We start from the raw sequence: 16,531 nt of genomic DNA, 5'->3' as shown, positions 1-16,531 counted from the left end.
TAGAATTAGTGATCAACCTCTGTTGTCTTGGTAAATGTCCAAGACAATATTACAAAACTCTTAAGAAATAGAAGAAACAGTTTACTACGTGAGGCTCCATAATGTGCATGTAGACTTACTCGTACAGGGTAAAATTTAAGAAAAATTAGTAAAAAACAGTCTTAATCGCATGGATGTTTATTAAAATACGTCCAATTTCAGCCACTAGTGGTAGGCTATCCTCGGATAATACATCATCCGGATGATGCTGACAATGCTGTTGTTTGGAACAGCTGTGCTGACCCGAATCACAGTTTTGCGACTAGTGTCAGCACAGCTGTTCAAAGTGCCATCATCAGCCGGATGGTATATTGGCTGAAGATGGCCTACTGTTAGAGGGTGAAACCGATCATATTTTAATAAATGGGTGTGTGATTGAGACTGTTATTTACTAATTTTATTTACCTGACAGATCACTCTTAAATCCCAGTGATGCTATCTAAAATTACAAAATTTAATACCTTATGCTTTTTCTATTAGTTTTGCTGTAGCTGTGATCTGTTAACTGCAGAGATTTTTCAGATGAATATAGTGCAGGAGTCTCAGGTTTCCACTAAATAAAAATAGTTGAAAGGTATTGGTTCTTCACTTTGCAATCTAGCTACATTTCAGTGAGTTGTCTGACTGGGGGAGCTCTTTCTTGGGGGCATAGTATGCTCCAAGAAAACATCTTCCACAGTCAGAAGTGAGAGGTTAGTCATTTAAAGAACAGTAATGCCAGAAAATCTCACCAGACTACTCCAGGGAAGGGACTATACAGGGTGTTACAAAAAGGTACGGCTAAACTTTCAGGAAACATCCCTCGCACACAAATAAAGAAAAGATGTTATGTGGACATATGTCCGGAAACGCGTACTTTCCATGTTAGAGCTCATTTTAGTTTTGTCAGTTTTTCTTCCAACTACACTCAGTGGAGCATGTTATGATGATCTCATACGGGATACTCTACCTGTGCTGCTAGAACATGTGCCTCTAAAAGTACGACACAGCATGTGGTTCATGCACGATGGAGCTCCTGCACATTTCAGTTGAAGTGTTCGTACGCTTCTCAACAACAGATTCGGTGACCGATGTATTGGTAGAGGCGGACCAATTCCATGGCCTCCACACTCTCCGGACCTCAACCCTCTTGACATTCATTTATGGGGCATTTGAAAGCTCTTGTCTACTCAACCCCAGTACCAAATGTAGAGACTCTTCGTGCTCGTATTGTGGACGGCTGTGATACAATACGCCATTCTTCAGGACTGCATCAGGGATTCCATGCGACGGAGAGTGGATGCATGTATCCTCGCTAACGGAGGACATTTTGAACATTTCCTGTAACAAAGTGTTTTGAAGTCACACTGGTACGTTCTGTTGCTGTGTGTTTCCATTCCATGATTAATGTGATTTGAAGAGAAGTAATAAAATGAGCCCTAACATGGAAAGTAAGCATTTCCGGAAATATGTTCGGAACCTGTATATGGACAAGTGTTAATAAGAGCAAATCATATCAGTTGACAGCTCTTTATGGTGGGTCTGAGTCCTTTGACAGTTCTAACTGACCTAATATCCTCATAACAGACAATTATAGAAATCTAAAATTCTCTCTCTGATCTTTAAACAAATTGCCAAAAAAAGCTTGTTGTTCAGGGCTACCACCATACCAGTATCATTTAAATAGCCAATTAATTAATTGACATTCAAGTTCTTTAAATGCCCTAATGAAGGACGCTGTCTTCGATGTGTAGAAAGTTGTACATTAAAGGACAGAAGAAACCACTTTGGGCTATTTCTGTAAAGTGTACTAAGAATAAATTATGACTAGGGCTAACGTATTCTTACTGATAGTTATGTTGATCCCTTCTAGGTTTCTTCATATGTGTATAATAGGAGAAAGAATTCTTGTTTGAAAAATTCACTGCTCCTTCTGCTGTAGCTCTCAGCTACTGTTTTATCTATATTTCAAACAAAGAATTTATGTACCTGGAAACAGACCACCATCTGCTCTCTCGGTACTGACAGAGCCAAGATTTATTTAGTACAATCATTAGCGTTATGCAGAACCTACATTCCTGAATCCAAACATTCTGATAAGTTTTCAAAGTGGCTAATGACCAGGGACCTGAAAATCTAGTCCGAAATATTCTTTGTGTGTTTTCTCTGTCAATAAGGCATATCAGGGTGTCACAGTACACCTTGCTGCCAGCACAACCTCAGTGTTCCCCCAGAGACTGTGATGTTAACAGATGACCAATACTCACATTCATGCTTGCAAATTCCCTGCCATTTGCAAATTCAATTATAAACGGTCTTTTATACAAGAGCTTCCAGACAATACACTTGAGTGAAACCTTTATTAATATCTATCTGTGTTGACTACTTGCATCCACAAAATGCATGTGGTCCATTGTCGTTGGTGATAGTCACCATCCATCATGTCCATAGCTTTCTCAACATAACAACCCAAATGCTATCCCCACTGTTCACTACTACCTGTCTGCCATCTGCAAGGTGTACTAGAATCAGTTCATTGTCCTTCAAGTGGACATGCCTGCATTTTGAGTGATATTTCTAAAACAATGTAATTCTGCATCATTTATGAAAGCCCACAGAAACTCAGAGCTGAAGCCAATGACTGGAGCCCTGCTGTTGTCATGAGGCAGTAAATCAAACTATGGAAGCTTCTGGAAGGTTGTTCACTCCCAGGTCATCGACATGTGGACGTGGTGGTTTGACGGGTTGGTGTCTGCTGAATTGCATTATCAGCAGGAGCGATGGCTAGTGGCTGACTGTGACTGCGACTGCGACCTGATTACAATTCTGCGCTGCAGCAGACATCCTGATTTTTTTCTTCCATTATCATTTCTGCACTTAACATTCTGTTGCATGGGCAGAGAAAAGCACTTTTTGTGTGCTACTGTTTGCTTGTCCTCCTTCTCTTTTTATGTTACATTATGTACACTGCCTCATTTTGTGATGCTCACACACAGATTTCATAGGTTGTCCTTTTTCTAGTACCTCATTTTCACAACTTAACTTCACTCACATTGGTTAAGTCACATTTCAAGGATACCGATATGAATACTGTGGGCTCACTGGTTGAAGAAAGGTGAGGAGAAGATAGAGGAAGAGGAGGAGGAGGAGGAGGAGGAGGAGGAGGAGGGAGATTGGGCTGCTGGGCAGCTCTGTCTCTGAGGTAGCAGCACATGAAACATATTATTATCAGAATTAGGCAGGCAGCTGGTGATGACCTGGTTGTGGTGTTCAGTCCAATACTTTTTTCATATGAACTAATAGGTTTTCTTTGATCACATGACTATTTTGTGACCCCATCATCTAGCCAAGGAAGCTAGAAGGATTAGGTCTAGTGTGCCAAGTAAGTAGGTTATGGTTTCCTTGCATAGGATTTGGAAGGGTAGGTCTTGCAGGTACATTAACAAGTAATTGGTGGTTAGGGTGGTGGTTCTGGTGATAGTCGCAGGTAACCTGAAAGCATCGTGTACCTTTTATCAGCAATCCTTCCACCTCCTGTTCTATTCACTGAGCACTGCCAAAATGACCATTCGTAGCAGGTGCAAATGATACCTATCAGTCTTGATGCTGAGAATAGCCAGTGTGACCATGGGTTTCGATAGAATTAGGTTTCCCCTGTAATAACCTCCCTGGGGCATTCTGTCGCAGGTTTCTTGGAGAAACAGCATGTACCCGCATGACTCGGAGACTGTGTGTGTTCTTGGATGGGGTAGACAGTGACATGCATGGTTTGGCACTGAAATAATTCTGAGGTGTAGAGTAGGGTGTGTGATACCAATGATGTTTCATGTATCCATAAGTACACAAATTTCTGCAGGATCCCCATGCTACTGAGCAATGGTGGATGGCAAAACACCCAAGCTCTTAACCTGGTTCCTTCGTGCATATTGTCCACACTTTCCATATGGTAGTGGAATGATAAAGACTCCTCTATTGCTGCTAACAATTCTAAGGGTGCTAGCAGCTCACGTCAGATTTTACGTAGTCCTTCCAAGAACTGTGCAAGAGGTAAGGTCATCAGTGTCAAGTTGCTATGGGGAGCATGAAGGAGAGCTTCCTGCAGATCTGTGACTCAATGCGTGTATCAGTGACACTTCAGGTGAGAGTATGTAAAACCTTCACAATGATCAACTGTGTGTAATTGACAGGTATGTTCAACATGTTTTCATGGATACTTGCGAGCTGTGCAGTGTGCATTTCAAGATCTGGTTCCCTTCCACATCTTGTCTGGCCTTGCATCATGAATTGTAATATATCAAAGGCATCTTTGAACTGTCAATCTTGATTTTCTACTGCCCATATATAGACAACCATGCTTAATGACAACTGATGTTTTGATATTATTACATCCAGCTGCTGTGCAAATAGTACCCAACTAGACACAGGACTGATTTTAAGAGTCTTTGCCAATTTGTATCTGCCCAACAGCCTCAGCATCAGCACAGTGCTGATGCCTCTTTCTCTCACATTCCCCTTTGTCTTGTGCTTGACAACCGGAGCTCGAGTTGCTACACTCTGATCTTTGTCTTTACATTCTGGGCTGGATCCAGGCTGCTTCCAGTGGAAAGTGGAAATTCTCTGTTAGTTTGCTTGTCCTAGGAGCACACGAATGAGTGGGAACAATTGCATTTACAACCTGTTTCACTTCCCTGGTTCTGCATTTCTTTCTCATCTTTTCTTCAGCCACTTACCATTCCCTCACCCCGCACCTCCAGGAGGAGCAGCCAGTAATTTAGAAAGTGTGTCAGGTTCACTCTCAAAGGAACAAATTTCTCCACATGCACAATTGTGCTTTGGCTCAGGAGGTGTAGCTCTACATTAATTAGAGATGTCATCTAGACTTCCTCACGAAGTCCGTGGTAAAAAGAAATGAACTCTTTAGTTTTCATTTGAGCAAGTAAGGATTAGATAGCTTGCCTGATTTGGTATTTAGACAATTTAGCCTTCAGCTGTGGCTGCCTTCCTGTCATCATAGAGCCTTTGTGTTCACCTTTTTGACCTAATGGCAGATAAATTTTAAACTTTTTGCAAAATTTTGAACTGGAGATTATCTTCTCCTGAAGTAGGTTGGCATAATTCAAAAGGAGAGGGCATTTCTCAGTCAAAAATAACCTCATATGGGGACAATCCAAAGTTTTCATGGCTTGAAGAGTTTTAAATGGCCATGACAAATTTTAGAAGCATGTCAAAAGTATTATGGCTACTATTTACGTAATAACTTAACATTTTTCTTATTGTCAGTGAATTCTTGCAGTTCTGCCATTTTCTTGTGGATGTAGTCCATGGTTTGTAATGTCTTTATACATAATAACCAGAATAACTGCTTTAAAATCTCAGGCATAAAGTTAGTGCCTTAGTCAGTTATAATAGTACCTTGTGTTATGAAATTCAGTAACAAACAATTAACCATAGCCTGTGCCACTGTTTCTGACTTTGCAAATGGTATTGCAATTGTGGCTCAGTAAAATGATAAATGATCAATTATAGGTAACACATATTGATTCCTTGCTGGTGTTTGTGTGAAGTGGCCAAAGATGGTCTAGTCTTATGGTTTGGAATGGTCTATCCACCTCATCTAACCTTTTTAATGACAATCACTGCTGACTCATTGTTACTCTCTGAATGCAAGGAATGCAGTTCTTTATGTAATGCTCTACATCTTATTTTCTTTCGGGCCACCAGAAATTATCCACAGTATGGCACTCTGTGGGGCACCACACATTGTGTCCTGCTGCTCAGATTGTCTCCTAAATCGTTTGTATGCATAAGGAACAACAGGCGGCATACAACACTACCTTGGGGAACGCCAGAAATCACTTCTGTTTTACGCTATGATTATGAACTGTGACCTCTCTCACAGGAAATCATGAAGTCAGTCACATAACTGATACGATATTCCGTAAGTGTGCAATTTCAATACAAGCCGCATGTGTGGTGTGGTGTCAAAAAATTGTGTGATGTGATGTCAAAAAATCTAGAAATGTGGAATTAATGTGAAATCCCATGGCACTCAACATTCGTTTGAGTTAAGAGCTAGATGTGTTTCACAAGAACAATGTTTTCTAAATTTGTGTTGACTGTGTGTCAATAGACCGTTCTCTTCGAAGTAATTCATAATATTCGAACATAGTAATGTTCCAAAGTCCTGTTGCATATCGACATTAATGATATGGTCCTGTAATTTAATGGATTACTCATACTACCGTTCTTGAGTATTGGTGTGACGTGTGCAACTTTCCAACCTTTGGTATGGATCTTTTGTCGAGTGAACGGTTGTATATGATTGTTAAGTATGGAGCTATGGAAATGGAAATGCCGTGTGGCTAGGGCCTCCCGTTGGGTAGACCATTCACTTGGTGCAAGTCTTTTGAGTTGATGCCACTTCGGCGACTTGCGTGTCAATTGGGATGAAATGATGATGATAAAGACAACACAACACCCAGTCCCTGAGCGGAGAAAATCTCTGAGCCAGCCGGGAATTGAACCTGGGCCATTAGGTATGACATTCCGTCGGTCTGACCGCTCAGCTGCCAGGGGCTATGGAGCTATTGTATCAGCATACTCTGAAAGGAAACTAATTGGTATACAGCCTGGACTGTGGAAGACTTGCTTTTGCTAAGTGATAAAAGTTGCTTCACTACTCCGAGGATATCTACTTCTACATTACTCACGGTGGCAGCTGTTCCTGATTCATATTCTGGATTATTTATTTTGTCGTCTTTAGTGAATGAATTTCAGAAGACTGGTGTTTAGTAACTCTGGTTTGGTAGCACTGTTGTCTTTAATATTTCCATTGCTATCGCGCAGAGACGACATTGATTGTGTCTTGCCGCTAGCATACTTCACATACAACCAGAATCTCTTTGGATTTTCTGCCAGGTTTTGAGACAGTTTCATTGTAGAAACTATTGTAAGCATCGTGCATTGAAGTTTGTGCTAAATTTTAAGCTTCTGTTGAATATTGCCAATCTTGTAGATTTTGCATCCATTTAAATTTGGCATGTTTTTTACGTTTTTTCTGCAACAGTTTTCTGACATTTTGTGTACCAAGGAGGATGAGCTCCATCATTTGTTAATCTTAGAAGAGTAACTGCTAATTAGAAACCTAATGATTTTTGTGACCATCTCTTAACAGATAATTTAGCTACACAGATGTCTGGCAATGGAGTATGCATAGCCTATTTAGGTTATTGTAACGTATCTGCTTTCACTGTATCACTTTATGTTTCTGTGTTTCAAACTGTTGTTAGGAAGAATCAACTGAATTTAGTAGGCAATGAAATTTGTTTTTCACACTGCTACAGTCATCCAGGAGGTGAATATCATTTGACTTACTGATTCTATTCATTTCATCCTCAATAATGCTGCAAATTGCCTTTCCGTTGCACTTCAGATTTTGAATTTTTTGTGCATAGTACATGGTTTTAGCCTTTTTCATGACAAATTGCAGAATGTTTCAAGACTTCTTGTAGTGCATTTTTAAGTGATAATCAGAGTTAGTTCTCTGCATTAAATAAAACTCTCTTTGTAGCATGAAGTATTTGGATCCCAGATGTTAGCCACGCTTTTGCTCAGCATCCATTGCAAATGTCCCTGATATGTTGTATATGAAAACTGGATCCATAATGTTCTAAGTTATTTTGAGTGAAGAATTTAATTTCTCCTTACTGTGTGCTCTTTGTAAACGTCTTTCAATTTTTCATCTTGTAAATTCTCCCTGAATGTGTAACTGAATCATTAGTTCCTGTTGATGAAATTTTACAGTTGCTGTTGCACTCCATCCTGTTTTTGTTGGAAATGTTATGGTGGTCAAACTAAAACTGGACATCATTAAGTCAAGTTACCCTTAATCAGAAATATTTGAAATGAATCAATGTTAGTATCCTTACCTAGTCACTTCCTAGTTACTTTAAGTCTTATTATACCATTCTAATTGCTTAATGAAGTTTAAAACATCTCCTGTTGGAGGCCCGTAGACACTCACAAACACTATGTTGTATATTTCTGAGTCTTTTGCTGAACTTCAGCACTCAAAGATTGTCCAATGACATAGTCACAGAGGCCTATGACCTGGCACTTCATTCCACTTTTTGTGTATATAGCCTCTCAGCACTGCCAAGAGACACTTGACTTCGTTTTACTTCAGTTTCTGTGCCCAGTTGTCTTATATTAGATGACTTATTCCAGGATTTGTGGTAAAAGTTCAAAGAAGGCCATTCTCGCATAGGCATACTGTTAATATTTGTCTTCGTGGCACCAACATTGATTCACCCAACTCCTCAACATTCCATCGACTCTGTTAGTGGTATTCCGCTAGTTCACAGCTCCAAACATGTAATGTGAAATAGTGTTCAACATGAAAATTACTGCTGTTATTTATTTTCATAATTTCGTGGTTAGAATATAATGGTAGGAATAAAACAATACTGCACTCTATGGAGTGAAAATTGCAATTTCCGTGTGTGAAAATGAATTGTGGAAATGGCACATAGTTTTCAGAAAAGAAGGAAAAAATAATTAAATTGCAAATACTAGCAACATATGGGTTTAGATCGTATTAAGTTTTCTTCATACTGATTTTCTTTTACAGGGCCGCTGCATTTTTGCCAGTGGTTCTCCTTTCCCACCTGTACAGCTTGATGGTAAAACTTACTATCCAGGACAAGGAAACAATGCCTACATTTTCCCTGGCATTGCATTAGGCGTTATTGTCACAGGCATTCATCATATTGAGGAACAGCTGTTTCTGATTGCTGCACAGGTAAGAAAATCTTTACTATGTACACAGTTTAAACAGTAATGGAATTGAACTTTGAAACTTCCCTGACCGGTACAGATTGTTCTGTAAAATTTTGGGAAAGCTGCCATATGTCTGTAACGGGCTGGTTTGATATTTTGGCCCAGGGTCTTCTGGCCATCTTTAGGTGAATACTGATGAGCAGTAAATTGAGCTCTCCAATTTAAGATCCCGCCAGCACATGCATGCTATTTTAGTTAGTATTCTGCATGCGTTGCTTGAGTGCATGCGCTTCTACTGTAAGTCTGTGCACTGTGCTGAGTGCCATACGTGGTAAAAGCTTGCCTCTTAGATATCAAAATGATTGTTTCCAGATGGTAGGATTGCAGGAGGATGCCGATTACATGGGGGCGTGAAGTTTTTCTATAATTAGATCCCATGCAGAATTTAATTGGAAATGGCTGTATCGATTCAGACAGTCGTATTTTTTAGTGTTTCATTGATGAGTGAGCTCTGAAAGTTTGACGTATGGGCCACAAGTTTTGTTTAATTATATATAACAAGATGGCCTGTGGAAATACAGTGTTCAGCAATAGTTGACTTACTTCCTTGGAGAACGCAAGTATGTCACTGATGTTCTATAATATGATCTTGCAAGTGCACATCATATTGCACTGTATCAGATTTGACGGATTCATGTGGAATCCTGTAAACACCAGCTTTGCCCAACTCTAAGTAATCCTTAACAGATCCCAAAAGAGCTGATATTTTGGAAGGAGGTCAAAGGATTACTTAAACTTTATATTGTCGTAATATTCTGCTTGTTTTCGCAGAACCATTTCCAATCTATGGTAGACAAATGGTCGTTTTGAATGCCTCATCCTCTTTTATGTTCTATTGTTTGTATGTCTGTACTTGTTGAGGTGAATATCCCTAGTTCAAGAACACAGTTTGGAGGTATTCCATTTCTGTTGGCATCTAAGGAGCGAGCACTCACCTCAGCTATTTCAAAAACATCAGTATTTTGGCATTACAATGAGGACACTTTTATAATTTGGCCTTAACGGTTTGGACAGTCTCAGGGTTCCTTCAACGCCTGGCCCTATGTGAAACAATAAAATTTGCTATGTAGGTGGAGAAAGATGGTTGCTTATGTTTTTAGATGTATTGGTGCAAAGTGAGAGTGATGGCACAATTGGGCATTCAGTGTGTTTTGAAAAGCCACTCATACTGATCTTTATTTACAATCTACTGGTTGTCAGCATCCTGCACAAACAATGAGTGTTCTGAAGATCTTGATCCAACGAGCCCGTACCACCTCGAATGCTGATAGCCTGCAAATGGAACTGGAACATCTCCAAACTGTGTTCTTGAACAACGGACATTCATCTTGACAAGTATAAAGAACGCTACAGACGTGCAAATGACAGAACAAGGAAGAGGATGAGGCCTTCAAAATGATAGCTTGTCTACCTAGTATTGGAAATGTTTCAGGTAAAATAGGCAGACATAAAGATAAGTAATATTTTGGCCTCCTTCCAAAATATCAGCTCTTTTGGGATCTGTTAAAGATTACTTAGAGTTGTGCAAAGAAGGTGTTTACAGTATTCTGTGTGAATGTGACCACCTTACATAGGGCAAACGAAGTGCACTGTGTAAGATTGTGTAATAGAACATCGGTGGCACACTCGATTTCTCCAAACAAATAAGTTGATGAACTCTGTATTTACTCATCATTTGATGAAATGTAGTGAAATTACAATTTTGGCCCATACATTAAACTTTTGGAGCTCAATCATCAATGAATTAGTAGAAATATAACTGTCTGAATCACTTATGAATCATGGTGGCTGTTTCCAATTATATTCTGCATGGGATCCGATTATAGAAAAACGTCGTGCCCTGCGGCATCATACTGCCATCTTACCATGTGGAGACAATCATTTTTATATCATAGAGGTGAGCTCTCACCATGTATGACACTCAGAGCAGCACAAAGACTTACAGGAGAAGAATGTGCAGTCAAACGACATATTTGTAATGCCAACTGGGATACCATGCATGTTCTGATGGAGTCTTAAATAGGAGAGCTCAGTGTATTGCTCATTAGTATTCACCTGAAGATATCCAGAAGACTTTATGCCAAAATATCTTACCAGAAAGTTACAGACATCAGTTGTTGTTGTTGTTGTTGTCTTCAGTCTTCAGACTGGTTTGAAGCAGCTCTCCATGCTACTCTATCCTGTGCAAGCTTCTTCATCTTCCAGTGCCTACTGCAGCCTACATCCTTCTGAATCTGCTTAGTGTATCCATTTCTTGGTCTCCATCTACAATTTTTACCCACCACGCTGCCCTCCAATACTAAATTGGTGATCCCTCAATGTCTCAGAACATGTCCTACCAACCAATCTCTTCTTCTAGTGAAGTTGTGCCACAAGCTCCTCTTCTCCCCAATTCTATTCAATACCTCCTCATTAGTTATGTGATCTACCCATCTAATCTTCAGCATTCTTCTGTAGCACCACATTTCGAAAGTTTCTATTCTCTTCTTGTCTAAACTATTTATTGTCCACATTTCACTTCCATACATGGCTACACTCCATACAAATACTTTCAGAAATGACTTCCTGACACTTAAATGTATACTTGATGTTAACAAATCTTTCTTCTTCAGAAACGCTTTCCTTGCCATTGCCAGTCTACATTTTATATCCTTTCTACTTCGACCATCATGTTATTTTGCTCCCCAAATAGCAAATCTCCTTTGCTAATTAATAAGTGTCTCATTTCCTAATCTAATTCTCTCCGCATCACTTGACTTAATTCGACTACATTCCATTATCCTCGTTTTGCTTTCGTTAATATTCATCTTAGACTCACGTTTCAAGACACTGTCCATTCCGTCCAACTGCTCTTCCAAGTCCTTTGCTGCCTCTGACAGAATTACAATGTCATTAGTGAACCTCAAAGTTTTTATTTCTTCTCCATGGATTTTAATACCTACTCCAAACTTTTCTTTTGTTTCCTGTATTGCTTGCTCAATATACAGATTGAATAACATCGGGTATAGGCTATAACCCTGTCTCACTCCCTTCCCAACCACTGCTTCCCTTTCATACCCCTTGACTCTCCGCTTTCTGTACAAATTGTAAATAGCCTTTTGCTCACTTTATTTTACCCCTGCCACCTTCAGACATCGGAGTTCACCCAAAATTTTGTAGGACAACAACTGAATTCTTTGTAATTTTTCATAATAACCTTAACCTTCTGTAAAGGACCTCAAAGGTGAATACATATTAAAGGAGACTGTATTCATTGGGAAAAGAAAAGTATTAGCAAAGTAAAATATTGTAATGCTCATCTAATGAACAACAGCCAGCAATAACTGTATTTGAAGAAACTGAACTAGTCTTTAAAATTTCTTTTATGTACATTTGATTGCATCTCTAGCCATCATAATGTCACTACTTCTCTAATATGTTTGTTTGGCAGTCTTCCACAGCAGCTGTTGAATTCAGTTATTATTGGTTTCTCTGTCATGAGCTTATTGCAGTTTATTTAAAGAGAGCTTTACACCAGATGTGTCTCACTTTTATTTATAAATTACCTTCTGAGGTTATTTGGCAATTTGGATACATATGTTTGTGCATATTTGGTTGTTTGAATCTTAAACAGAATTTTTGTTTTGAGTTGTAAATAATGCAAATGCAGAAAGGCAAAAACTGTAAAGTGTACACCTGAAACAGAGTCTTTCGATGTCAACTTCTGCTAAGAAAGGGAGAAGAAGCAGTGATTTGGAGAAAATGTAAACAAGGGGCAGAAACACCATAAGTAAAGTACACACCAATTTCATACACAAAAATGCTGTTTTTAATCTAAAAACACCCATAAATGTACAAACATATGTATCTAATTTGCAGAGTAACCACAGAAGACGCTTCATAAACAAAAGTGAAAGATGTCTGCAGTAAAACTCTTTTAAATTGCAGTATGCCTAAGACAGAGAAACCAATAGATTACTACTTCTTTATTATTAGTCTTTGTTGATTATTGTGTAAACATTCTGCTCCCACTTTTTTTTTTCAGTGCATCAATCATAAAGATTCTTCAGGATTTTTGTACTTTTGAACTACCATTTCTCTAAAGATAATAAAATCGCTAGTGAACAGCCTCAGAGCTATTGTAATCATCATGACGCATGTTGTAAAGGTATTCTTGAAGCACAGCTTATATAATTTCTACTGTCATCAATTCGGTTGCAGATATCCCATAAGCTCATAATGCCATTCATTGTTTAAGACAGAACCAAAGACCTGATGAAAGTAAAGAGAAAAATGTTAGTTTGGCTGATGACTTTAGGACATTAACAAGTTTTTAGAGGGTCAAGATGCAACTCTCCTCACTGTTATGTACCAGCTAATTATAAAATATATACAGCCTTGTTCAGTTTGGCCCAATTGTCTTAGCTGGAGTCACCTATTTTAAAAGTGTATATTTATTTATTTTTTGTTAGTATCTAATCTTGTGTAAATTATGGATCATGCCTTATTGTTGAATGTTTATTGGCAACTCTTTTGTTGAAGCTAATGTCACTTCAATGTTACAGTAGTTCAATGTTAAATTGTTTAGTGTCTCCAAAAATCAATCATTAACATTGTTACATTTGTTTGCCTTTACCAAACAGTCAACACTAGCCAAGAAAGAACATACATTGTCAGGTATTTACAAGGCCTTTTACATTATTTTCTAAGTTATCAGGACCTCCATAAGTCACTAAGATTTTTTTCTTTCAGGCTTAGGTGGAACAGTGTTCCTTATTGAGGACAAGATGCTGAGGCATCCTAACAAATGTTTTTATTTAAATTAATGTTTGCATTGATGTAGAATTTAGTATGGAATATAGTATGTACTGTAAATCTAGGTAGATTGCTACTCCAAAAGTAGGAGAGGTGTGGAGAAAAGACAGAAAATTTAGTTTATATCCAACAGTTTAGTAAACAGTATTTTTTTCCAAAGTCATTCCACTTACAGGTACATGTTATCTGCTACTGCAAATATAATCATCTTTTTTTTTTTTAAAAAAAAAAAGCTGATATCATCATCTCAGATGGGTTTAAATAATTTTGTTCTCACTATGACACTTCATTTGCTCTAGCGTGTGCTTTAGGTTGTCGTAAGAGTGCAGTAATGTTAATTTAATTTTTAAGACTGCAGTGATATATTTCATGTTTATTCATTGTATTTTCAGAGCTTTGTATTACTGTCAACAAGATGAAGCATTTTTGTTTTAAGTAGTACATAATTGCAATCATTTATTAATTCATGTAGGGGTTGTGAAAGAAATTTGGCCACTATGGATGGTTTTGTCATTTGCTATATGAGAGAGACAAAATTAATATCCCCACTCCAATGGTTGTTTTGTGATACACTCTGAATTTGTAGGGCATTTCAAAAACTAGATGTCATTGCATAAGAATGTTCTGATAGTAATGTTGGTGTTAAAGAATCCTTACTTTTTTGTTGATTTCAGACCGTTGCAGACCATGTGACTGATGCTGATCTGGCTAATGGAAGACTGTATCCTCCTCTGGGGTGCATAAGAGAATGTTCAGTCAACATTGCTACACGAATAGCAGAGTATGCATACAAGAAAGGTAAAAAGCTCATTGATTCACACATTTTCTCAGTATTTACGTTTTGATCTATAACAGAAGTATAAATCTTACAGTATAAGTGGTTCTGACCAGAGATTGAAGTCTTATTTTGTTTGCCGATGTAATGAATCAGTCTGTTGAAATTTATCTATTGTTCCCTACACTCTCAAGACAGATATAGACCATGAAGTACATAAGAAACAGAAATAAATATGCAAATTACTTCTTACAAGTGAGCAGTGAATGAAACCTGATACAAAGAGATTACTTAACCTAGCAGAACAGGTCTAAGAATATTTGACTTCCCAATAACTAGGCAAAAGACGTCATAATTCCAGGTAAAAAGTATTGGAAAGATTGAAACCAGCAATTACAAGTGACACACTATCAACAGATGAGATTGAAAGTGGAAGGGCTGTAAGTAGTAGAGATAATGTTCAAAGAGATGCAGAAAACGGTCACACAAATAACTTAAAAACAGTCACTGAAGGAGAAAAAAGTAAACTTATGATATAAATAATGGATGAGAAGGGGAAATTAGTAAATATGCAGGATTGGAAAGAGGCCTGCAGGAACTGTTATCCAAAATTTCCTTTCTTGTGTCAACCTGTTCACTTTGTACTAGCACTGATAACCAATGTCTTCAATTATTTGTTCGATATATTCCTGTCTCCTTCTTCCCCTACTGTTTTTACTCTCTGCAGCTCTCTGTGCTACCATGGAAGTTACACCCAGATGACTTAAAAAATGTCCTGTTATCCTGCCCCTCCTGCTTATCAGTGTTTTCTACGTATTTCTACCTTCGCCGATTCTGCAGAGAATCTCCTCATTTATTATCTTATCGGTCCATGAAATTTTCAGCAACCTTCTATAGCAGCACACTTCAAATGCTTCAGTTGTCTTCTTGTCCAGTTTCTTCGCAGTCTAGGATTCACTTCCATACAATGATGTGCTCCAAATGTATGTATTCAAAATGTCTTCCTCAAATTCAGGTCAGTGTTTGATACTAGTAAACTTCTGTTAGTCATAAGTCTTCTCTTTTCTTGTGGTACTCTGCTTTTTATACCCTTCTTGCTTTGTTAAACATATGTTTTTTGCTTCCAAGGTAGCAGATTTCTTTCATTCATTTACTTTATAGACTCCAGTTTTTATGCTAATTGTATCACTAATCTGATTCCTGCTTATCCTCTTTAAAGTAAAGTGTTTTTTTTTTATTTACTCTCAATACATACTTTGTGCTTGCTCAGTAGATCATTCATTCTATTCAGTATGCCCTATAATTCTTTCTCATTTACACTGTGCATAGCAAAGTCATTAGCAAATCTTTCGGTGATATTCTTTCACCCAGGATTTTATTCCCAGTCTAAAAGCCTTCTTTTATTTCTGTTTTTGCTTCCGTGATGTACATACTGAGTCTGGTCTCAGCAGCCAGAAACTTGGTCATGTGTATGTGAGTTAAGTCTCTCTCTCTCTCTCTCTCTCTCTCTCTCTCTCTCTCTCTCTCTCTCTCTCTCTCTCTCTCTCTCTCTCTGTGTGTGTGTGTGTGTGTGTGTGTGTGTGTGTGTGTGTGTGTGTGTGTGTGTGTGTGTGTGTGTGTCACGAAGGCCTTGTTGGCCGAAAACTCATTTCCTGACAGTCTTTTTGGTGTGCATATGTGCATATCTGTGACTCAGCATCTCCACTGTATGGTAGTAGCAACTACCCTTTCCATAATATTGTTACTGAACCAAAGGTGAGATTGGCTGCACCCCTGTCTTAGTTGGTTTTTAATCCAAGCACTTTATTGGTCTTAGAAGATGCCTTCCAAAGCACTGTCAGACTCGTGACTGTAATATTAAATACCCTATGTCTTCCAAACAGATTTCCATTTATTGTATGAAGCCAATACATAGTTCCTTCTCCTCTTGCAGGCCTTCAGTGTACTCATTCCACCTGTATGTTCTCTCCTTTGCCCTTACCAGTGGAATTCATCTTGTACTCCTAATGTTGACATCTCCTAGTGCTCCATTCTTGTCCATTTCTGAGCATTTTTGTACGTCTTTCTTTCCTTGATTATTTGAAGTACTAGTGCACTGTGTAAAAA

At 38.4% G+C, this 16,531-nt stretch overlaps 1 protein-coding gene across 4 annotated transcripts in view; it reads left to right on the top strand.

The window, feature by feature from the left end:
- LOC126336867 (NADP-dependent malic enzyme) overlaps window positions 1-16,531 on the top strand; it is a 62,719-nt gene that overhangs the window by 36,335 nt on the left and 9,853 nt on the right. For all 4 annotated transcript variants that reach the window (XM_050000969.1, XM_050000971.1, XM_050000970.1 and 1 more), the window contains exons 9-10: window positions 8,648-8,818; window positions 14,325-14,448. In XM_050000969.1, the coding sequence (XP_049856926.1) occupies window positions 8,648-8,818; window positions 14,325-14,448 (295 nt within the window). The remainder of the gene's footprint in view (window positions 1-8,647; window positions 8,819-14,324; window positions 14,449-16,531) is intronic.

Source organism: Schistocerca gregaria, chromosome 2 (genome assembly GCF_023897955.1).
Source record: "Schistocerca gregaria isolate iqSchGreg1 chromosome 2, iqSchGreg1.2, whole genome shotgun sequence".
NCBI classification, from domain to species: Eukaryota; Metazoa; Arthropoda; class Insecta; order Orthoptera; family Acrididae; genus Schistocerca; species Schistocerca gregaria.
The sequence above is the reverse complement of the archived record's forward strand: the minus strand, read 5'-3'. Positions and strand labels throughout refer to the sequence as shown.